The sequence below is a fragment of the Thamnophis sirtalis genome, unplaced genomic scaffold (genome assembly GCF_051295495.1).
Source record: "Thamnophis sirtalis isolate CommonGarterSnake01/CBP01778 unplaced genomic scaffold, rThaSir2_p1.2 scaffold_9, whole genome shotgun sequence".
Taxonomy (NCBI): domain Eukaryota; kingdom Metazoa; phylum Chordata; class Lepidosauria; order Squamata; family Natricidae; genus Thamnophis; species Thamnophis sirtalis.
Genome location: NW_028261389.1, coordinates 23,374,246 through 23,391,451, shown reverse-complemented (window position 1 = coordinate 23,391,451; position 17,206 = coordinate 23,374,246). Strand labels below are relative to the sequence as shown.

The 17,206-nt window shown below is 40.0% G+C and overlaps 1 protein-coding gene across 1 annotated transcript in view; it reads left to right on the top strand.

Annotated features, from left to right (window-relative positions):
- Positions 1-13,628: 13,628 nt before the first annotated feature.
- Positions 13,629-17,206, top strand: part of IGF1 (insulin like growth factor 1) — a 69,505-nt gene continuing 65,927 nt past the window's right edge. The window contains exon 1 of the mRNA XM_087723040.1: positions 13,629-13,838. Coding sequence (XP_087579166.1) covers positions 13,776-13,838 — 63 coding nt within the window. The 5' untranslated portion in view covers positions 13,629-13,775. The remainder of the gene's footprint in view (positions 13,839-17,206) is intronic.

The window sequence follows — 17,206 nt, the reverse complement described above, 5'->3', positions numbered from 1 at the left end:
TATCATAGCATATTAATATCATGAAGATTAAATTAAGATCACTAAAAGTAGTTAATACATTTACTCTCCAGTTATTAACCATATCCTCTTCCTTAAGTAACACTCTTTTTAAGAAACCACCTAAAGGTTTACTATTCCTCTTGCCCTCCCCAAAATTGCTCTCATTCCATGTCTTCTGTGCATATATAAACTTCATTTGACTATAGTTTTTCAGTAGACTTTCTCGTCCAAATGGAAAAGAGAACTGCAAAGTACAATTACTCAATGGAACAACTCCCTCTCCAAATGTTGTGGATGTTCCAAAAACTGGAAGTTTTTAAGAAGAGATTGAACAACCATTTGTCTGAATGGTATAGGGTTTCCTGCCTGAGTAGGGGGATAGATTAGAAAACCTCCAAGACCCCTTTCAACTTTCTTATTCTGTTATTCTGTTAAAGGTGTCAGGAGAACATAAACATTATATATAACTACAGAGAAACTTCCTTTTTGCTCATGAGACATACTCTGTGAGCAACATCTGGAATACATGTAGCCCTCATTAAATTGTCTTATTTTAAACAAGATGTTGTGTGTTTGCACAGAACTCAAGAAAGCATTAACATGGTTACATCATAAATGTCAGCTGGTTCATGTAATTCACAAATATATACTTCAGTTTATACAATTGCTAGTATCTTTCTTTTGGCTATTGAAGGTGCTTTCGCTTATGTAGTACTACCTATCTGAAGGATAAATGATGGATAAATGATGGATAAATCTGAAGGCTTCAAAAAGCCACAAGATATAGTATACAAATCTTATGGAAAGAGGAAAAACATAAACTGAAGGTCATAATATGTCCAATAAGTAGGGAATGTCTTTAATGGCTTGAGAACACTGGGCACCTTGTGAGAATGTTGTTATTGCTGTTAGTTGCAAAGTCATGTCCGACCCATTGCAACCCCATGGACAACATTCCCCCAGGCCTTCCTGTCCTCTACCATCCTCTGGAGCCCATTTAAGATCACGTCTACTGCTTTGGTGACTCCATCCAGCCACCTCATTCTCTGTTGCCCCATTCTTCTTTTGCCCTCAATCCTTCCCAGCATTAGGCTCTTCTCCAGTGAGTCCTTCTTTCTCATTAGGTGGCCAAAGTATTTGAGTTTCATCTTCAGGATCTGGCCTTCTAAAAAGCAGTCAAGGTTGATCTCCTCTAGGACTGACCGGTTTGATGGTCTTGCAGTCCAAGGGACTCACAGGAGTCTTCTCCAGCACCATAGTTCAAAGGCCTCAATTCGTTGGCGCTCAGCCTTTCTTATGGTCCAACTTTCACAGCCATATATTGCAACTGGAAAAAACCATAGCCTGGACTATACACACTTTGTTGGCAGGCTGATGTCTCTCCTTTTTAGTATGCTGTCTAGATTTATATGAAAAACAGTTAGAAGGAATTTATGATGAAACTGGGAAAAATATTTTAATTACAATATTTTGTTGATGTCACAGTTAAGAAAAGTATATATTAATTGTGGGGGGAGCACTGCATCTCAGTTCATGTGGTCTTCAATTTCATTTTTGGAACTACAGAAAGGGCAAGCTACCATACTCATAAAAATTAGGTGGTATGAGAATAGTAAAAGCTGACTCATATACCATTGCTGTGTAACATTATATTCTAGAATGTATATTGCAAATTGCACTTCTAAGAACTATGCAATGCATTACTATATGCAGGGGGGGGGATGATAAATGGGGGTGGGGTAGGGATAAGTTCCCAGTTCTAGCCAAGAATTTCTGAAAAAGAAAAGGTTGTCAGTTGAAGCCAGTTATTTGTGGCAGAAGAAAGTGGAGCTCAGCAAGCAATCTGCCATATGTTCAGAGGGAATGTGGAAACCAGAATTGTTTGTGAAATAAGCATGAAGCTGTGCTGTGAATTTGAGGTAAAGCCTCAAGAAGGCAACGAGCCCAATTCTGAGAAAATTCAGCCAGGAGAAATGTCAGCGTAACTTCTTCAAACAACCTAGAAACTACACCTAGCAGAAACATCTAGTCTCAAATTAAGAGCAATCTACATTATTTGTGCTTTTCTGGGAGGGACTCGGTAAAGGTTAGGGAAATTCAGTCTCAGGAATAAGCTACTGAGACCGTAGTAGTAGAAATGGTTCTTCAAAACATTAGAAACAAGGACTGGCCCTCACTGATCAAAGAATGTGTTTATGGAGATTCTCAATCATCTAGATCAGGTGTGTCCCAAAGGTGCTTTTCCAAAAGGCATCTGGACTTTGTTTTTTTCCACATTTCACTTCTCATCCAAGAAGCTTCTTCAGTTCTTTTGAAGTATTGAATTAAGAAGCTTCTTGGATAAGAAGCGAAATGTTTTCAAGGAAAAACCAAGAAAGTCCAGTTCTCCTTTCAACAGATGTGTCATTCTCCAACACTGAGGCCCAAAGGTGGGTTCCTACCAGTTTGGCTGAGTAGGTAGTAACTTGGCCGGCTATGCCCCTGAATTGATTCTATCGGCCGCGGCATAGGCAGCACCATAGGCAGCGCCATTTTGTTTTTTGCTTCTGTGCATGCGCAGAAGCATTTTTTTTACCTACTGTGCATGTGCGCATAGCGCACCTCAAGGACTTCCATGAGTGAACTGGCAGTAACAGAAGCCGAAATCCACCCCTGATAAGGCCCATTGAGGAAGTTATCTAAAAACTTGCCAGGGATTCTACCGACCCCATTCTCAAGGTTTGACATATTTATAGGTGCAATAGAAGAAATATGACAAGTCAGGGTAGAGTTTTCCCTAATATCTGCCAGAGATTCTGGCAGAACTTTGGAACAGATCAATTAAAAATGTTCCCAAATATGTTTTCAAATACATTTTTCAAACTTATCTGAATATAGAAAATGCCGGTAGTAAAGTGGTAAAATCAAAGAAAAACTGTAGTGAAGTACTCTTTCTGATGCACAAGCTTATTCCAACCCTCTGTCCTGAATTAGAGCCAGGAGTGTCCAGGGCCAATGGTCAAAAAGTCAAGATGGAGGCCACAATGGTCCTGTTGAAATTCTGCCTGTTTTTCCTTATGAACTTCACACATAAAAATGGATGGTGTTTCTATGACACCATTGCAGCCGCCATATTGACTATATTCTGAGTACAGACCTGAGTAGAACTAATCACTAGAAGACTTTGAGGTCCATTCATATTATCTTCTCAATATGACCACTGCTACATCATGGATTTTTCCCATGGAGGTAATATTGGAATCCTTTGAATGGTGAAGGAGGTTTTGCTTCCAGGAAAGCAATGCTGGCTTGGCCAGAAGTTGCAGGAAGAGGATTTTCACATTTTCTGTTACATCTTCCTGTACTCTCTTCAACATTGGAGCCACCCTGAAAATCCTAAAACAATTAAGGGCTCCTTTTATGTTGTTGTTAGTTGCGAAGTCATGTCCTACCCATCGCAACCCCATGGACAACTCACGCCTACTGCTTCGGTGACTCCATCTAGCCACCTTATCTCTATCGGCCTCTTCTTCTTTTGCCCTCAGTCTTCCCCAGCATTGGGCTCTTCTCCAGTGAGTACTACCTTCTCATTAGGTGGCCAAGGTATTTGAATTTCATCTTCAGGATCTGGCCTTCTAAAGAGCAGTCAGGATTGATCTCTTCTAGGACTGACCAGTTTGATTGTCTTGCAGTCCAAGGGACTCACAGAATTATTTTTCCCCCTCATATCAAACTTGATATGGTTGGCACATAGTGCCATGTGCCAACTATGGTGGCACATGGTTTCACATTTTTCCTTCAGGACAGAAAACTCAAGGACACCCCTTATCAGAATTTTCCTTCCTGCAATTGGGTTCTCTAAAAGCAAGCTTACTTAGAGCAGAAAACTGAGGTTTGCAGAAGGACTTTTCAGGAAAGCAAATATCTAAGCAGAAACATTCTTCTGAAAACCTCTAGTGAGGTTTAAGAGCCACAGAACATGGAGTGTTGGTTGGAAAAAAGAAAAAAGGCAGTAAAACGATTGTTTGGAAGCAATGGCTGACTGGATCTCCAGATTGGAGCACTTTTCTCAGGAGGGAAAAGAACACACTACTTAACTTCACGGCAGATCCCTGAATAATGTGAACCGGCTGTAACGAAATAAACAACGTGACCACCAGAGGGCTCACCATTTATTTTATTTTATTTTTCGTGGACTTCATTTCTTCAACCATGCTCCAAACACATAAGTACGTGGAAGCAAGAAGACATTCAAAAAAACAATAGAAAGCCACCATGCACAAACCTATTAAAAAGCAGTCTATGAAAAAAGTCAATTTCTATTTTTTTTAAAAAAATGTTATAGAAACAGGACTGTATTTTAAAGGCCCTTACAGCAAACACCATAAAGTCTTATGGAGTAAGCTGAAGCTTCTTTCTAAATAATGTGGTTGCAATTGTTTATTCGGGTGTCATGTCCTACTGAGAAACAACCCAAGAGTACTGGACACTGTGCATAAGAACATATGGAGGGTCCTTCTGGATCTGAATGAAGGTTTGCCTAATTCAATATCCAGTTTCTCACAGTAGTCAAACCGGATACTTCCAGGAACCATAAGAAGAATGTGATCCCAACAGCTTTCCCTCATTTTCTTCAGACTTTATATGCAAGAATAGATATTAAATAGATATTACAGTTATCAACATATATATCATGATATAATTTACTTGGCTTCAGTAAGGCGTTTGATAAAGTAGACCATAATCTACTACTAGATAAAGTAGAAAAATGTGGGTTAGCATCTTCACCAGATGGATTCATAACTGGCTGACCAACCTCACTCAGCATGTAGTCCTCAATGGAACTGCACCTACATGGAAGGAAGTACGTAGTGAAGTACCCCAAGGCTCTATTTTAGGCCCAGTACTCTTCAACATCTTAATCAATGACTTGGACGAGGGGATAGATGGGAACTCATCAAATTTTCAGATGACACCAAACTGGCAGGAATACTGAACACTCCAGAAGATAGACTTAAGATACAGAAGGATCTTGACACACTTGAACATTGGGCTCTATCTAACAAAATAAAATTCAATTGTGAAAAAAGTAAAGTTCTACATTTAGGCAAGAAAAACAAGATGCACAGGTACAGTATATGTGGAACTTGCTCAGTAGTAGTAACTGTGAGAGGGATCTTGGAGTCCTAGTGGACAATCAATTAAATATGAGCCAGCAGTGTGCAGCAGCTGCCAAAAAAGCCAACACAGTTCTAGGCTGCATAAACAGAGGGATAGAATCAAGATCACAAGAAGTGTTAATACCACTTTATAATGCCTTGGTAAGGCCACACTTGGAATACTGCATTCAGTTTTGGTCACCACGATGTAAAAAAGATGTGGAGACTCTAGAAAGAGTGCAGAGAAGAGCAACAAAGTGATTAGGGGACTGGAGACTAAAACATATGAAGAACAGTTGCAGGAACTCAGTATGTATAGTTTAATGAAAATAAGGACTAGGGGAAGACATGAGAGCAGTGTTCCAAGATCTCAGGGGTTGCCACAAAGAAGAGGGAATCAAGCTATTCTCCAAAGCACCTGAGGGTGGGGCAAGAAACAATGGGTGGAAACTAATCAAGGAGAGAAGCAACTTAAAACTAAGGAGAAATTTCCTGACAGTTAGAACAATTAATCAGTGGAACAACTTGCCTCCAGAAGTTGTGAATGCTCCAACATTGGAGGTTTTTAAGAAGATGTTGGATAACCATTTATCTGAAGTGGTGTAGAGCTTCCTGCCTAAGCAGGGGATTGGACTAGAAGACGTCCAAGGTTCCTTCCAACTCCGTAATTCTATTATTCTATATTATTCTATCAAGGGAATGGAGATAAATGTTCTTGGCATTTTATTTCAAGTATACCTACATCGTACTTCCTGAATTGTACATGATTCAAACTGCAACTATTATTCAATAGTCAAGCTGTCCTGAATGTTGCAAAACTATTTTCACAGATAAAAAGAATATATAGGGGAAAACACATACACAGACACTGCATTAGCGAAAGTAACAGCTGGAATATTGCATGTCAAAACAACTGCATGCAACAATGCGCATGTTAGCAAAATATGTACAGCATGCGTACATGGAAGTTGCATGAAAAGTTGTATACATTTTTGCATATACTTTTTTTTTAAGCCACAACTGATAGGAGTTTGCAGGTTCATACATCCCTATATTGTATGTATCTCACATGTATGTCCAAGGTTGCAATTTGAAGTACTGGATATCTTTTGAAGAATAAGCTGAGTTCAGTGGAATTTACAAGTGCATAAGTGTAGGGTTGGGCTATAAACCATTTCTAAAGCCCACTAAATTAGAAGTTGCAGCCAATCATTTATGGCAATAAATTTTTCATATTTATTATGAGAGAAAAGAGAAATCAACCCAACAGCAGGCAGAAACTCAAATTTTACACTAATTTCTTCTACTGGAATGTCATATAACAGGATAAGAATTGGAAGTTGCTAAGCAACTTTTGGGGAACTTCTCAGCCTAATTTACCAGAAGAAATTTCTATGAGGATTTTTAAAAAAATGAGGGAGTAGGAGAATTCGCTGCTCATGGTACTGCTCAGTAGAAACTGTAGCTTCTTTGGTCTCCATTGCTTATATTTATTTCCATCAGCGGTCTATTTTTGATATGCCACTCAACATAAGGACAGACTGAGAGTTGAGAGATAATGAAAAGAAATCACCTTGCTGATTTGGCAGCAATTTTTAAAAAAAAAAAAAAAGCCAGGGGGGCGCTCAAAATTGCCAACTAATAACTAGGACAGTGATGGCTAACCTTTCTGTCCTTGCATGCCAAAATCATGTGTGCGCGACAGCATGTGTGTGTGTGTGTGTATGTGTGTGTGTGTGTGTCCATATCCGTAATGCAATACTCCCAGACCCCATCACTCATCCCCTGCCCCTCCACACAAAAAGTTTAGCAACCGGTTCTCTGCCTGGTTGCTGGGTGGGCATGGCTATGGTGGATGTGGTCTACTTGGTCTCCTGCACCACAGCGGGGTTGGGCATTTCCGCCCTCCCCAGGCTCTGTAGGCTCTCCTCAAGCCTCTGGGAGGATGAAAACAGCTTCCCCCCTGGCTCAGGATGCTCTCCGGAGGCTGTAAACAGGCCTGTTTCCGGACTTCCAGAACTTCCAGGCGGCCTATTTTTCACCTGCCCAGAGCCTCCTCGCAGACCCAAAAATCAGCTGGCTGGCAGAAGACGTATGCGCATGTGCAGTGGAACTGAGATAGGCGACAGCTCATGTGCCCGCAGAGAGGACTCCGTGTGCCACAGGTAGCACATGTGCCATAGGTTCACTATCACGGAACTAAGGTATCTAAGAGTTGTAACATGGTACAATATTAATGTTGAAAAATCAGACAACATTTTAGAACTTATCAGTATTGTAATGAAGAGTTTTGTCACAGCCCTGCACATTTGCTTGCTTTCTGATATCTTTGGTATGGCAGTTCCACATAAAAGGAAGCACATATTCTGGATGGCTAAGGTTCATTTTTCTTTCCACCAGATGACATGTAAGGAACGTAAATGTCCTCCACTCTGCTTTACTCAATTGGTTTTGATTCCATCTCATGAGCAGTAGTGGAGAAATTTTGTGATACAACTAATGTTTTGCATACGGAAGGTGGTCCCACTCCAGGTAGGAGTAGGAAAGATCCCTAACTCCTCGATAGCAACTACTAGATTGGCCTTAATTTGCCCCTGTTAAATCTTCTCCCTCTCTCTCCTTCTCTCCCTCTCTCTCTCTCCAGTCTGACAGCAGTTTCTAGGAAATATGCAGACATTCAAACATGTGTAAATAAATTTCTTATCAGGTCATTGTAAGATAAAAAGTGAGAAAACTTGCCAAACTTGTGATGCTGTTACTGTGAAAATATGTAAACCATTCTTCCGCAAAGTTAAAACATTTGCAGTTCTAAACCATTGCCCTTTCTTTCATTTTGGACAGAGTATATCCTGAGAAAATTCTTCCATTTAAAGGTTTGCATAGAAAGCATCATTCACCTGCCAACTGCCATTGGTGATGAAGACTGATGTTCTCCTGCTCCAAGAAGATGATCCCAACCAACACAAACACCTGGTTTAAGTTCATGGATATAAACATAACACATTCTCCATAACCTTTTTCCAACTGTTTGGAGATTACGTTTGCCCAATGCAGTTGGGTCAAACAATGCCTGTCTCTTTCCAAGTGTCTGGTATCACTTCCAGCCGGACTATCTTCCAACTTGATCCTCCCTATACCAGAAACAGGTTATTTTGACCTGTATAGTTGGACAATAATTTGCGGAGTCAATAATAACAGAGATATATACATGCTTTGCCATTCTTAACATCTTTCTGACCATGGAATCATAATTATTTCAATAATATTTACTTGCTGTTTTCTGCCAATACAATTCAATCACTTAAAAAAAACTAGATGGCCCAATACATCTGCAGTCCTGGTTCAACTTCATATAGAGAAGCAGCCTAAGACCAAGGCATCCAGCAATCTAACCACATAGATCCAGAAGTAAGGCAAAAATAGAGCAGATTGGAGTGGAACAGAACATAATAAAACAGAATAACAGAGTTGGAAGGGACCTTGGAGATCCTCCAGTCCAATCCCCTGCACAGATAGGAAACCCTATGCCAGTTTTGGCTATTTTTTTCGGCACTTGGTGCCAAAATGGGAGCATGCACATGCATGCAGGGGAGCACCAAAAACTGGAAGAGCAGTTCTCCAGCGTGCATGTCCATGCCGGGAAGCTAAACGTCTGATTTCTGGCATGCGCATGAGTACCAGTCACATGGTCTTCTGGTTCCTGGTGCACATGCGCTCATGAAGACCATCTGGCCGGTGCATGCATGCAGGTCGGGAGCTGCTCTTCCAGTTTCCGGAATCCGGAAGAGCAATGGGCAACAGCTGGCATGCCCAGAGACATGGCTCTATGTGCCACTTCTGGCACATGTGTCATAGATCTGCCATCACGGCCCTATACCATTTCAGAAAAATGGTTATCCAATATCTTCTTTAAAATTTCCAGTGTTGGAACATTTACAATAGATGTGAGGCCCTGCCACAAACCGAAGGTCCTGCTTTTCCTGGAGCAGCACATGCAACATCTTCCCATTTGTCTGTCAACATGGAAATGTGTTCCTCAACATCACATCTCCCCAAGGTCTATTCTCTCTCTCTCTCTCTCTCTCTCTCACACACACACACACACACACACACACCACACACACACACACACCATCTCTCCCCCTCTCTCCCACCCTCTCCCTCTCCCCCCCTCTCTCTCACACACACCATAATATCCCCAAAGACCAGCCTATCAAGTCACACAATCCTCCATGCTATACAACCAATGAGCATTGCTCTGGAACAGGGCTCTCCCTGCCCTTACTATCCTATCCACAGACTTCAAAACAACATAGAGTCCTGAGCTCTGCTTACCCCTGAGTCCTCAGCAAAGCTCTCTGCCAGTTGCTAAAGCAATTGGGAGAGAAATTACAGAGACACTTCTTTCCACTTGGCTGAAGCATGCTAGAGATCTGTTGGCCATGTTCCAGCCTGGGTAGAGGTTTCTGCAGGGGGAAGTCATATGCTATGGTGACACAACTGAAGCCCAGTCCAATTTCATATATGTTGCATGTAAACAGGAAAGGGCCTTCAATTCTGCAGTGTACTCATCACCTTGGTTTTATGATTCCCCCTTGAGGATGTCCCTGTCTTGAAACTTTTTTGTACCACTATCCTTTAGGATCAATGGTAGCAGAGGGATGCTGTGCTTGCAGAAGGGCCAAACACACGTCATGAATCACTTTTTTTAAAGTGAATCCAACCCTAATATTCAGTATAAGGGTCTATGACTAGCAAAACAGTGTTCAGCTTGTAGGCAATATAGAGTTTTTCACACCACTACTTAACTTTTGGTTTGAACTGTTGGTGAAGCGAATTGTTCCCCACTTAAGAAATAGTGGGGTTTTCCCCGATTTGTACTGCACTGCACATAGATTTGTTATGTATATTACACGTTTCATGAAAAAGTAAAATATATGTCTTAGTGTTTAACCATTTCCCCTTTTTGCAACTCTCCAATCCTGATAAAGGACTGCAGTTGTGAAATCTCATGAAAGACTGTTTGCTGGGACTTTGCTGGAGAAGAATCCCCTTTAACCTAAATAAAAGAGGTTTTATCGGGACGAGGAGTCTGCTTCATGATCTTGGGAAGCCTAGGTCAGAACACTGTGAATGAAAAGCGCCCCAATCCATGAAGTTTGACTTAATGTGTGAACTTTGCCTAGCTTTCCATAGCGTTGTATTTGATGGCAGTCATTCTTATATTTGACTATAATATACAATATGGGAAACATACAAACTCGGCTTTAGTACTTGAGTCATCTGTAAATGGACTAAAACATGCCCTTTCCAGCATATCCATCTATTTGTGAAGAAGGAAAGAATATCTCCTCAATCTCCCATTAAAAAAAAAAACAGGTTGGCAGCTTAATTTTATTTCTATGCTGACCATAGCATAGTAGGGCTGTGCGTACTTCAAACATGCTTAGATATATGCAGGAGCATGAATGTAGCACCTCTTTAAAAAAACATCCCTTCCTATGGATCCATCTAGGCCAGGAGTGTCAAATGTGCGGTCCACGGGCCAGAAATGTCACATGCTGGCCACGCCCACTCTTGGTTTATCGAAGGGGGGGAGTCATGATACGTCATGTGATGACACAAGTTTGACACCCCTGACCTAGGCAACTACTGCCTTGGTAAATCACAAACCTGAAGCTTATGACTGTTTTAATAAATTGCATTAAGAAATATTGCTGCTTGCATGGCAGCTTAAGATATGGGTGCTTTAATGAGATCTGTGCTCATATTACTGCAGTTTCTTCAGCTTTTCAGTACTGTTCACAGACTAGAAGGAAACTGCCTTTTGAAATGAGATAGTACAGGCCTAGTGGAACATACAACTTTATATTCCAACACTTCTCATGCTTCAGAATCTGTTTCATTCTTCCGATGATGGTAAAGTTTGCAAATATTTTGCAGAAAACATTTTTTCAGGTTTATAATTTCATCCAAATCACAGAGAAAGTAGCTCCCACCCCCCCCTTTTTACTAAGTAAGAAATTCCCAAGAGCCTGCAAAGAAAAACACAACAATGTATTGCAAGAATGCATGCTTTGATTCTTGCACATGATAATTATCTTCGTCCTAAAGTATATATAATTTAAACAGATTATATCTATTGCTTTGGATTTTTATATTTTCAACTTGATTTAACTGATCAATAACATCATATCCTCCTATTTCTGGCCACTATGTGCTATTTATAAATCAGAAACAAACTGAGAAAAGAATAAAGATGTAAAAGATGAACATCCAATAACTGACAAGATGTGACATATATCAGCAGTTTTGATCATCTCCCTCCAAGGATGCTGACCATTTCAGCTACTTTTTCAAAGATATCTGAGGGCCAGCTTGATCTATAGATACGGGCAGATAATAAAGTGTGTTGCCCTACCATGAACAGCTCCACTGCCAAAAAATTTTCTGTTGCTGATAGGAATTTGAGAAGTCTCACTGTTTGAGATCTCAGTTATCTTATGTGAAGTCAAACTATCCATCTAACTAGCTACTATCTTCTCATGATTGGGAGTAAGACCATCCAACTACACCTCAGTTTCTGTCTTAGAAAGGACTTTCTAGACTTAGGGTTATTGTTAGGGAATAACTTGGTATCTTCAAACCACATTCCCTTCCTGAAGACCTCTTCTAATAATTTAGTACAGAATTGTGCAGCTTCTTCCATTCTCAACCACCAAATTCAGTGGCAGTTTCTTGCCATTTTTGAGTGAAATACATAGGTAAAGGTTCCCCTGCACATGCATGCTAGTCGCTTCCGGCTCTAGATGTGGTGCTCATCTCCATTTCTAAGCCAAAGAGCCAGCACTGTCCAAAGACATCTTTGTGGTCATGTGGCCGGCATGACTAAACTCTGAGGGCACACGGAGCTCTGTTAGCTTCCCACCAAAGGTGGTTCCTATTTTTCTACTTACATTTTTACATGCTTTCGAACTGCTATCTTGGCAGAAGCTAGGACAAGTAAGAGGAGCTCACTCCGTTACACGGTGCTAGGGATTCAAACTGCTGAACTGATGACCTTCTGATCAACGAGTTCAGCCTCTTAGCCACCGAGCCACCGCGTCTCCTGTGAAATACATACCAAAACATTTTTTTTGCAAATGAAGGATTTTTCCTTGTTCTTCAGGGATATTATTACTTACTGTGGTATACGTTTTAGACTTTAACATTTAGGTTTTGTGAAATACATACCAAAACATAAATGTTAAAGTATAACACATATACCACAGTAAGGAGTAACATCCCCGAAAAACAAGCAAAAATCCTTCATCTGCAAAGAAAAAAAATCATGAATGAAGACAAATATATGTGTCCAAGGATAATATTGCATGATCCAATCTGGGTTGGTCACTGGGACTAGAGGTTTAGTCTTCCAAGCTTTCAGACTCATTCTGGAGCCCATCCTCAGGAGACTTCCTTGATGATGGGCGAGAAATTCCCTGAAGATCAGTTCCAGCACGAGTGCAAAAGCTCAAAAGACTAAATCTCTAGTTCTGGTGACTGACCCAGATTAGCTCTTGAAAAAAACAGACCCCCTCGGCTGTATCCATCTTACATGATCACTCAATTCTTTGCCCATTCACACCATCAAGCTTGCTTTAACAAAACAAAACAAAAAGCAAAATGTTGTGGAACATCAATGAATAGGTGCGATAGAACAGGGCTGTCAAACTTGTAGCCCGCGGGCCAGATACGTCACGCGCTGGTCATGCCCACGACGGGTTTAGGAAAGAGGAAAAAAGTTGTGATACGTCCCCTGATGATGCTGCAATGATGTGAGTTTGACACCCCTGGGGTAGAAGGAAAAAAACAAAAATATTCCACTTCTGTCAAGATGCATTTATTCCAGCGGGTTTTATAAAAGGCACGAGGATGTGCATTGTATATGGATTAGCCATTCTGGTAGGAATCAGATGGCAAAAGGTGATTTTTAGCATTGATATTAAGAAGAGCTGGTTCTCACAATGGCCAACATGCAGAAATCCCAGCAGCTTCTTGGACAACACAGCGCAAAGGTATCTGAATTAATCTCTGGGTATCTATTGCAGCCAGCTGAAACATGTCCATTTACATGTTTCATTTCTTATTGCAGCTTCAGCTTCTCGGAGTTCTTCAACTATATTTTCTTGTCTTCCATTCAGAAGCGTGCATTCTTTTAAAGAAGGAGGGGGATTGGGTGGAAAAAACCCAACGACACTTCAGTGCTCCAGTTTCAAAATGCAAAGGTATGATGTTATTTGTCATTGTGCCCAAAAATCCTTACTCAGTAACTCTGCCAGAAGAGGGAGAGAAAGAGAGAGAGAGAGAGAGAGGAGAGAGAGAGAGAAAGGAGAGAAGAGAGAGAGATCAAATGCTCCTCCAGCTGTTTCCTGTCTACAGTGTCTGTAATGTAGATAAATGTGAGGATTTTCTCTAAATCTTCTGTTTGCTAAATCTCACTCTCAAATCAGAGCAGATCAAGCCTGCGCAATGGAATAAAACTCCTCAATATTGATATGTGAACATCTCCTGGATTTCTTTTTTTTTTCTTTTTTATCCCCCCCTCATTATTTTTCTGCTAACCAATTCATTTCCAGAGTTTGCACTTAAGAAGCAATGGGGAAAACCAACAGTCTTTCAACACTATTATTTAAGTGCTGCTTTTGTGATTTCTTGAAGGTAAATCTTTCTTCCTATTTGACTTCTTTTTGAAATATATATATAATTGATAATTTTGCTGTATGTGTAATCAGATTTTGGCTTGAAGATTGCTATAGACACTTTCAGTGGCGTTATTTCTGCACTGGGATTTTATTTCTAAACTGCTAAACAATTTTAGCACAGTTGAGAAATGCCTGCATGGAATGAAGACAGCTTAGAAAACAGTGAAGGTGAAGGTACTTAAGAATTCAACTTGGATTAGGAAAACTTTCTGCAAAAATTCTTGCTCTGTCACATTTAAAATTCCCACTTACATCATTTGCTGTGGTTAATAACTGCTGAGTTGGATACAAGCAGTTTTGAATTGCACTGCAGGTGCAAATGTTGACATTGTGATACCCATTAGACATCAAGTAGCTGATTCTCTAGGATTATTATGTACCCAGAAGCACAGAAGGAACCCAGAGATTACAGTATATAGTTCTTTATAGCAGCTGCTTATTGGCATCAATCTGCATTTAGAGTTTTTTTTAATGGTTTCCTGTGAAAGTGAAGGGTTTTTTTTCCCCTTTTCTGAAAGAAAAACCATGCACAGCTTTCTGATCTTTCAGATTCCTGCTAAGTTTAAGCAAGTATGCAGTAAGAAAAGTGAACAAATTATTTTATGCAGTTTTATTTTACTTTCACAAAGCAGCTTTTGTTAAGCAAAGTTTGATAGGTTTTTTTTTTTAAAAAAATAGTATCCTGTATTCTCTGCTTCTTGGAAACATAACTCCTTTTAGCTAGATTTGACTTCAGTAGATCTATTGACCTCTGTTTTTGTCAGATGGCCTCAAGTTTCCATTCTCAGCAAAATTATATCCTTCAAGAATAAAGTTTTGTTTTTCCATTTTGTAGGCAGAGTTGTGTGCAGCTGACAATCTCCAAAGCTGTAGGTGCCAATTTAGCTTTGTTTTTTTACTTTAAAAAAAAACTACCTTGCCTGAGTATGATTTATCCATTTTACTTTACTTGAAAGAAATGATTTTATAAGATGTTTGGAGTAAGAATAAACAGTGTCATGCAAATATTGCTGAAATCAATAGCTATTGGAGGGTCATGGTTATAACTGCAGAACTATGGACAGCATCCAATGCTCAGTTTATCGGAAAGAGGAAGGTATTTTTATTATTATTATAAGCTTCCCAACATAATGTAGATACCAAATCACAATTAATTAGCAGAGTGTAGCAAAATTGAATTTATAAAAGAAGGCAGTGCTAAACCACTAACCATGTTAGCTGAAAACCAAATCCTATTAAGTTTAGAAGGATTTGTAGCTGGATCCCATGCATGCATGTCAGGGAGAAAAACCAACAGGTTAAATGTGGATTATTACCCTGTAAATGTTCATAACTTGCAACCTTAATTCCAAATATTGTTTTTCTTCCATTCCTAAGGCTATCCTTGAGATAAGAATATTCTTGAGTTTAGTGCCATGAGAACTTTCCTCAACTTCTTCTTGGGTAACGCTAGCTACACTGATCCTGCTAGACTTCTCCCATAGCTTCTAGAAAGAATTGGTTCTTCAGTATTGTTTGTGTATGCCAATAGATAGAAAAGGAATACCTGGTACACAAAGGCACAGCAAGATCCATTTGTATCTCTCTGTTCTGAGATTTGAAGGAAAGGTGATTCTAATGGATAGTATATATTACTTTCTCTACCTACTGAGTGCCAGGACTTGGATAGCTCCTAAAGTTCATGTACTGCATATAACCTTTTAAAATGCAAAGGTCCATGAGTTCCTGGTGAGGATTTGAACTCCATAGAATAACATCTGGCTACCTAGGTATAATGAGTCCCAAACAGGACAGAACCACTCACTTTGTCCAGATAGTCAGGGTACTTACAGTATGTTTGATTTCTTATTCAATGCCTTCCTTGGCATCGTGAGGGTTGCATATATTGCCTTATTTACCTAATGATAATGTCTGGCAGCTTGCATATGTATTTCCTTAGCACAGAATTGAGACTTCTGTGTACAATATTCCAGCTGCCGGGTCTCTGAAAAGCACTTTCAGTAACCCCGAAGCGTTGTTATTTTAGATAGCCACCAAACCGGCGCGCGCCCAAATTTCGCTCAAGCGGAGGTTTTTTTTGTACGCGCTGCTTGATTTGAAGCTTGCCGAAGGGGAGGAGTTGGGGGAGGGCAAAAGAAGGTGTTAAAGCCAAGGAGCAATCCATCTGCTGGCTACTTTAAGAGCCACTGTTTTGGACTGCTGCTCTCCAGATGCAGAAGATCCTGGGTCCTCTCTGAAGGAGAAGATCTGTCGAAATTGCAGCTATGAAACATAATTGGTCATTCATTACCACATTGTTTAGCCAGTCCTGCACAGTACAGAGCTGGACTCAGAGTCCAAATTTAATCAGACACTCTGATAAACCCCACCCACTTTCCAGGACTTGCTTTTAAAGGCCTCTGCCTCCAATTCAAATGGGACAGACAATAAATTGGGGACACTCTGATCTATTGAAAAGACCAGCAGTCAAATTGTTAATTACTGTAAGTATTCCTTTAATGACTCAAGTCTTCCCATCTAAAGGAAGAAGAAATATTAAGGTATCTCAGAGATTTTTTTCTGACAGATAAATCTTCAAAAACACTATTATGTGATTGATGGGATAGGATTTTTGGTCCATTTGACCATTATTTCCTCTTTCCAAACTTGGTAAAGAGATTATGATTTTGCAATCTAGGATAAAAGATTGAACTTCTAGGCAAGTGTATGGTGTCACATTCTTGGCTCACATAAAGGAGTGGGAATAACACAAGAGTCCCATTCTCTTGTCCTAGATCTGATATTTCTTTTTTACAGTGTGTAAAAAAGTCTGCTGCAGTCTCAGAAAAAAATAACATTGTTAAATGAAGTTTATGTTTGAGGCAAAGCCAACTGGGATCAAAGAACACTGTGTTGAATACACAGTGTTCTTCAGCAGGTACGCAATGCATTTCATTGGGACAATGCTGGGATAACGTTTTGAATTGCACGCTGGAGATAAAGCCTGTGAAAGCAGGTGACTTACCTCTGCCTTAAACACTTCTGAGGTATCATTAAATAGAGGGAAATGGCATTATGAAAACTGGGACTATTCTCAGTTTTCATGATTGAATATAGTGAACCTTGATTCTCCTTCTGAAGTCACACTCATATTTGCCTTTCTACTATTCTGGACTGTCATGTTTTGCAAATGCTAAATGGTTGTTTCATCTTCATTGAATCTTTTAAATATTTTTATATCTTTATGTTGGATGTTTACATAAATGAAGCTCTTCCCTATTACTCTCGTCTGTTGGCTAGTTGACTATGTTCTCTGCCAGGTTGGCTAGTCATTATAGATGGGCT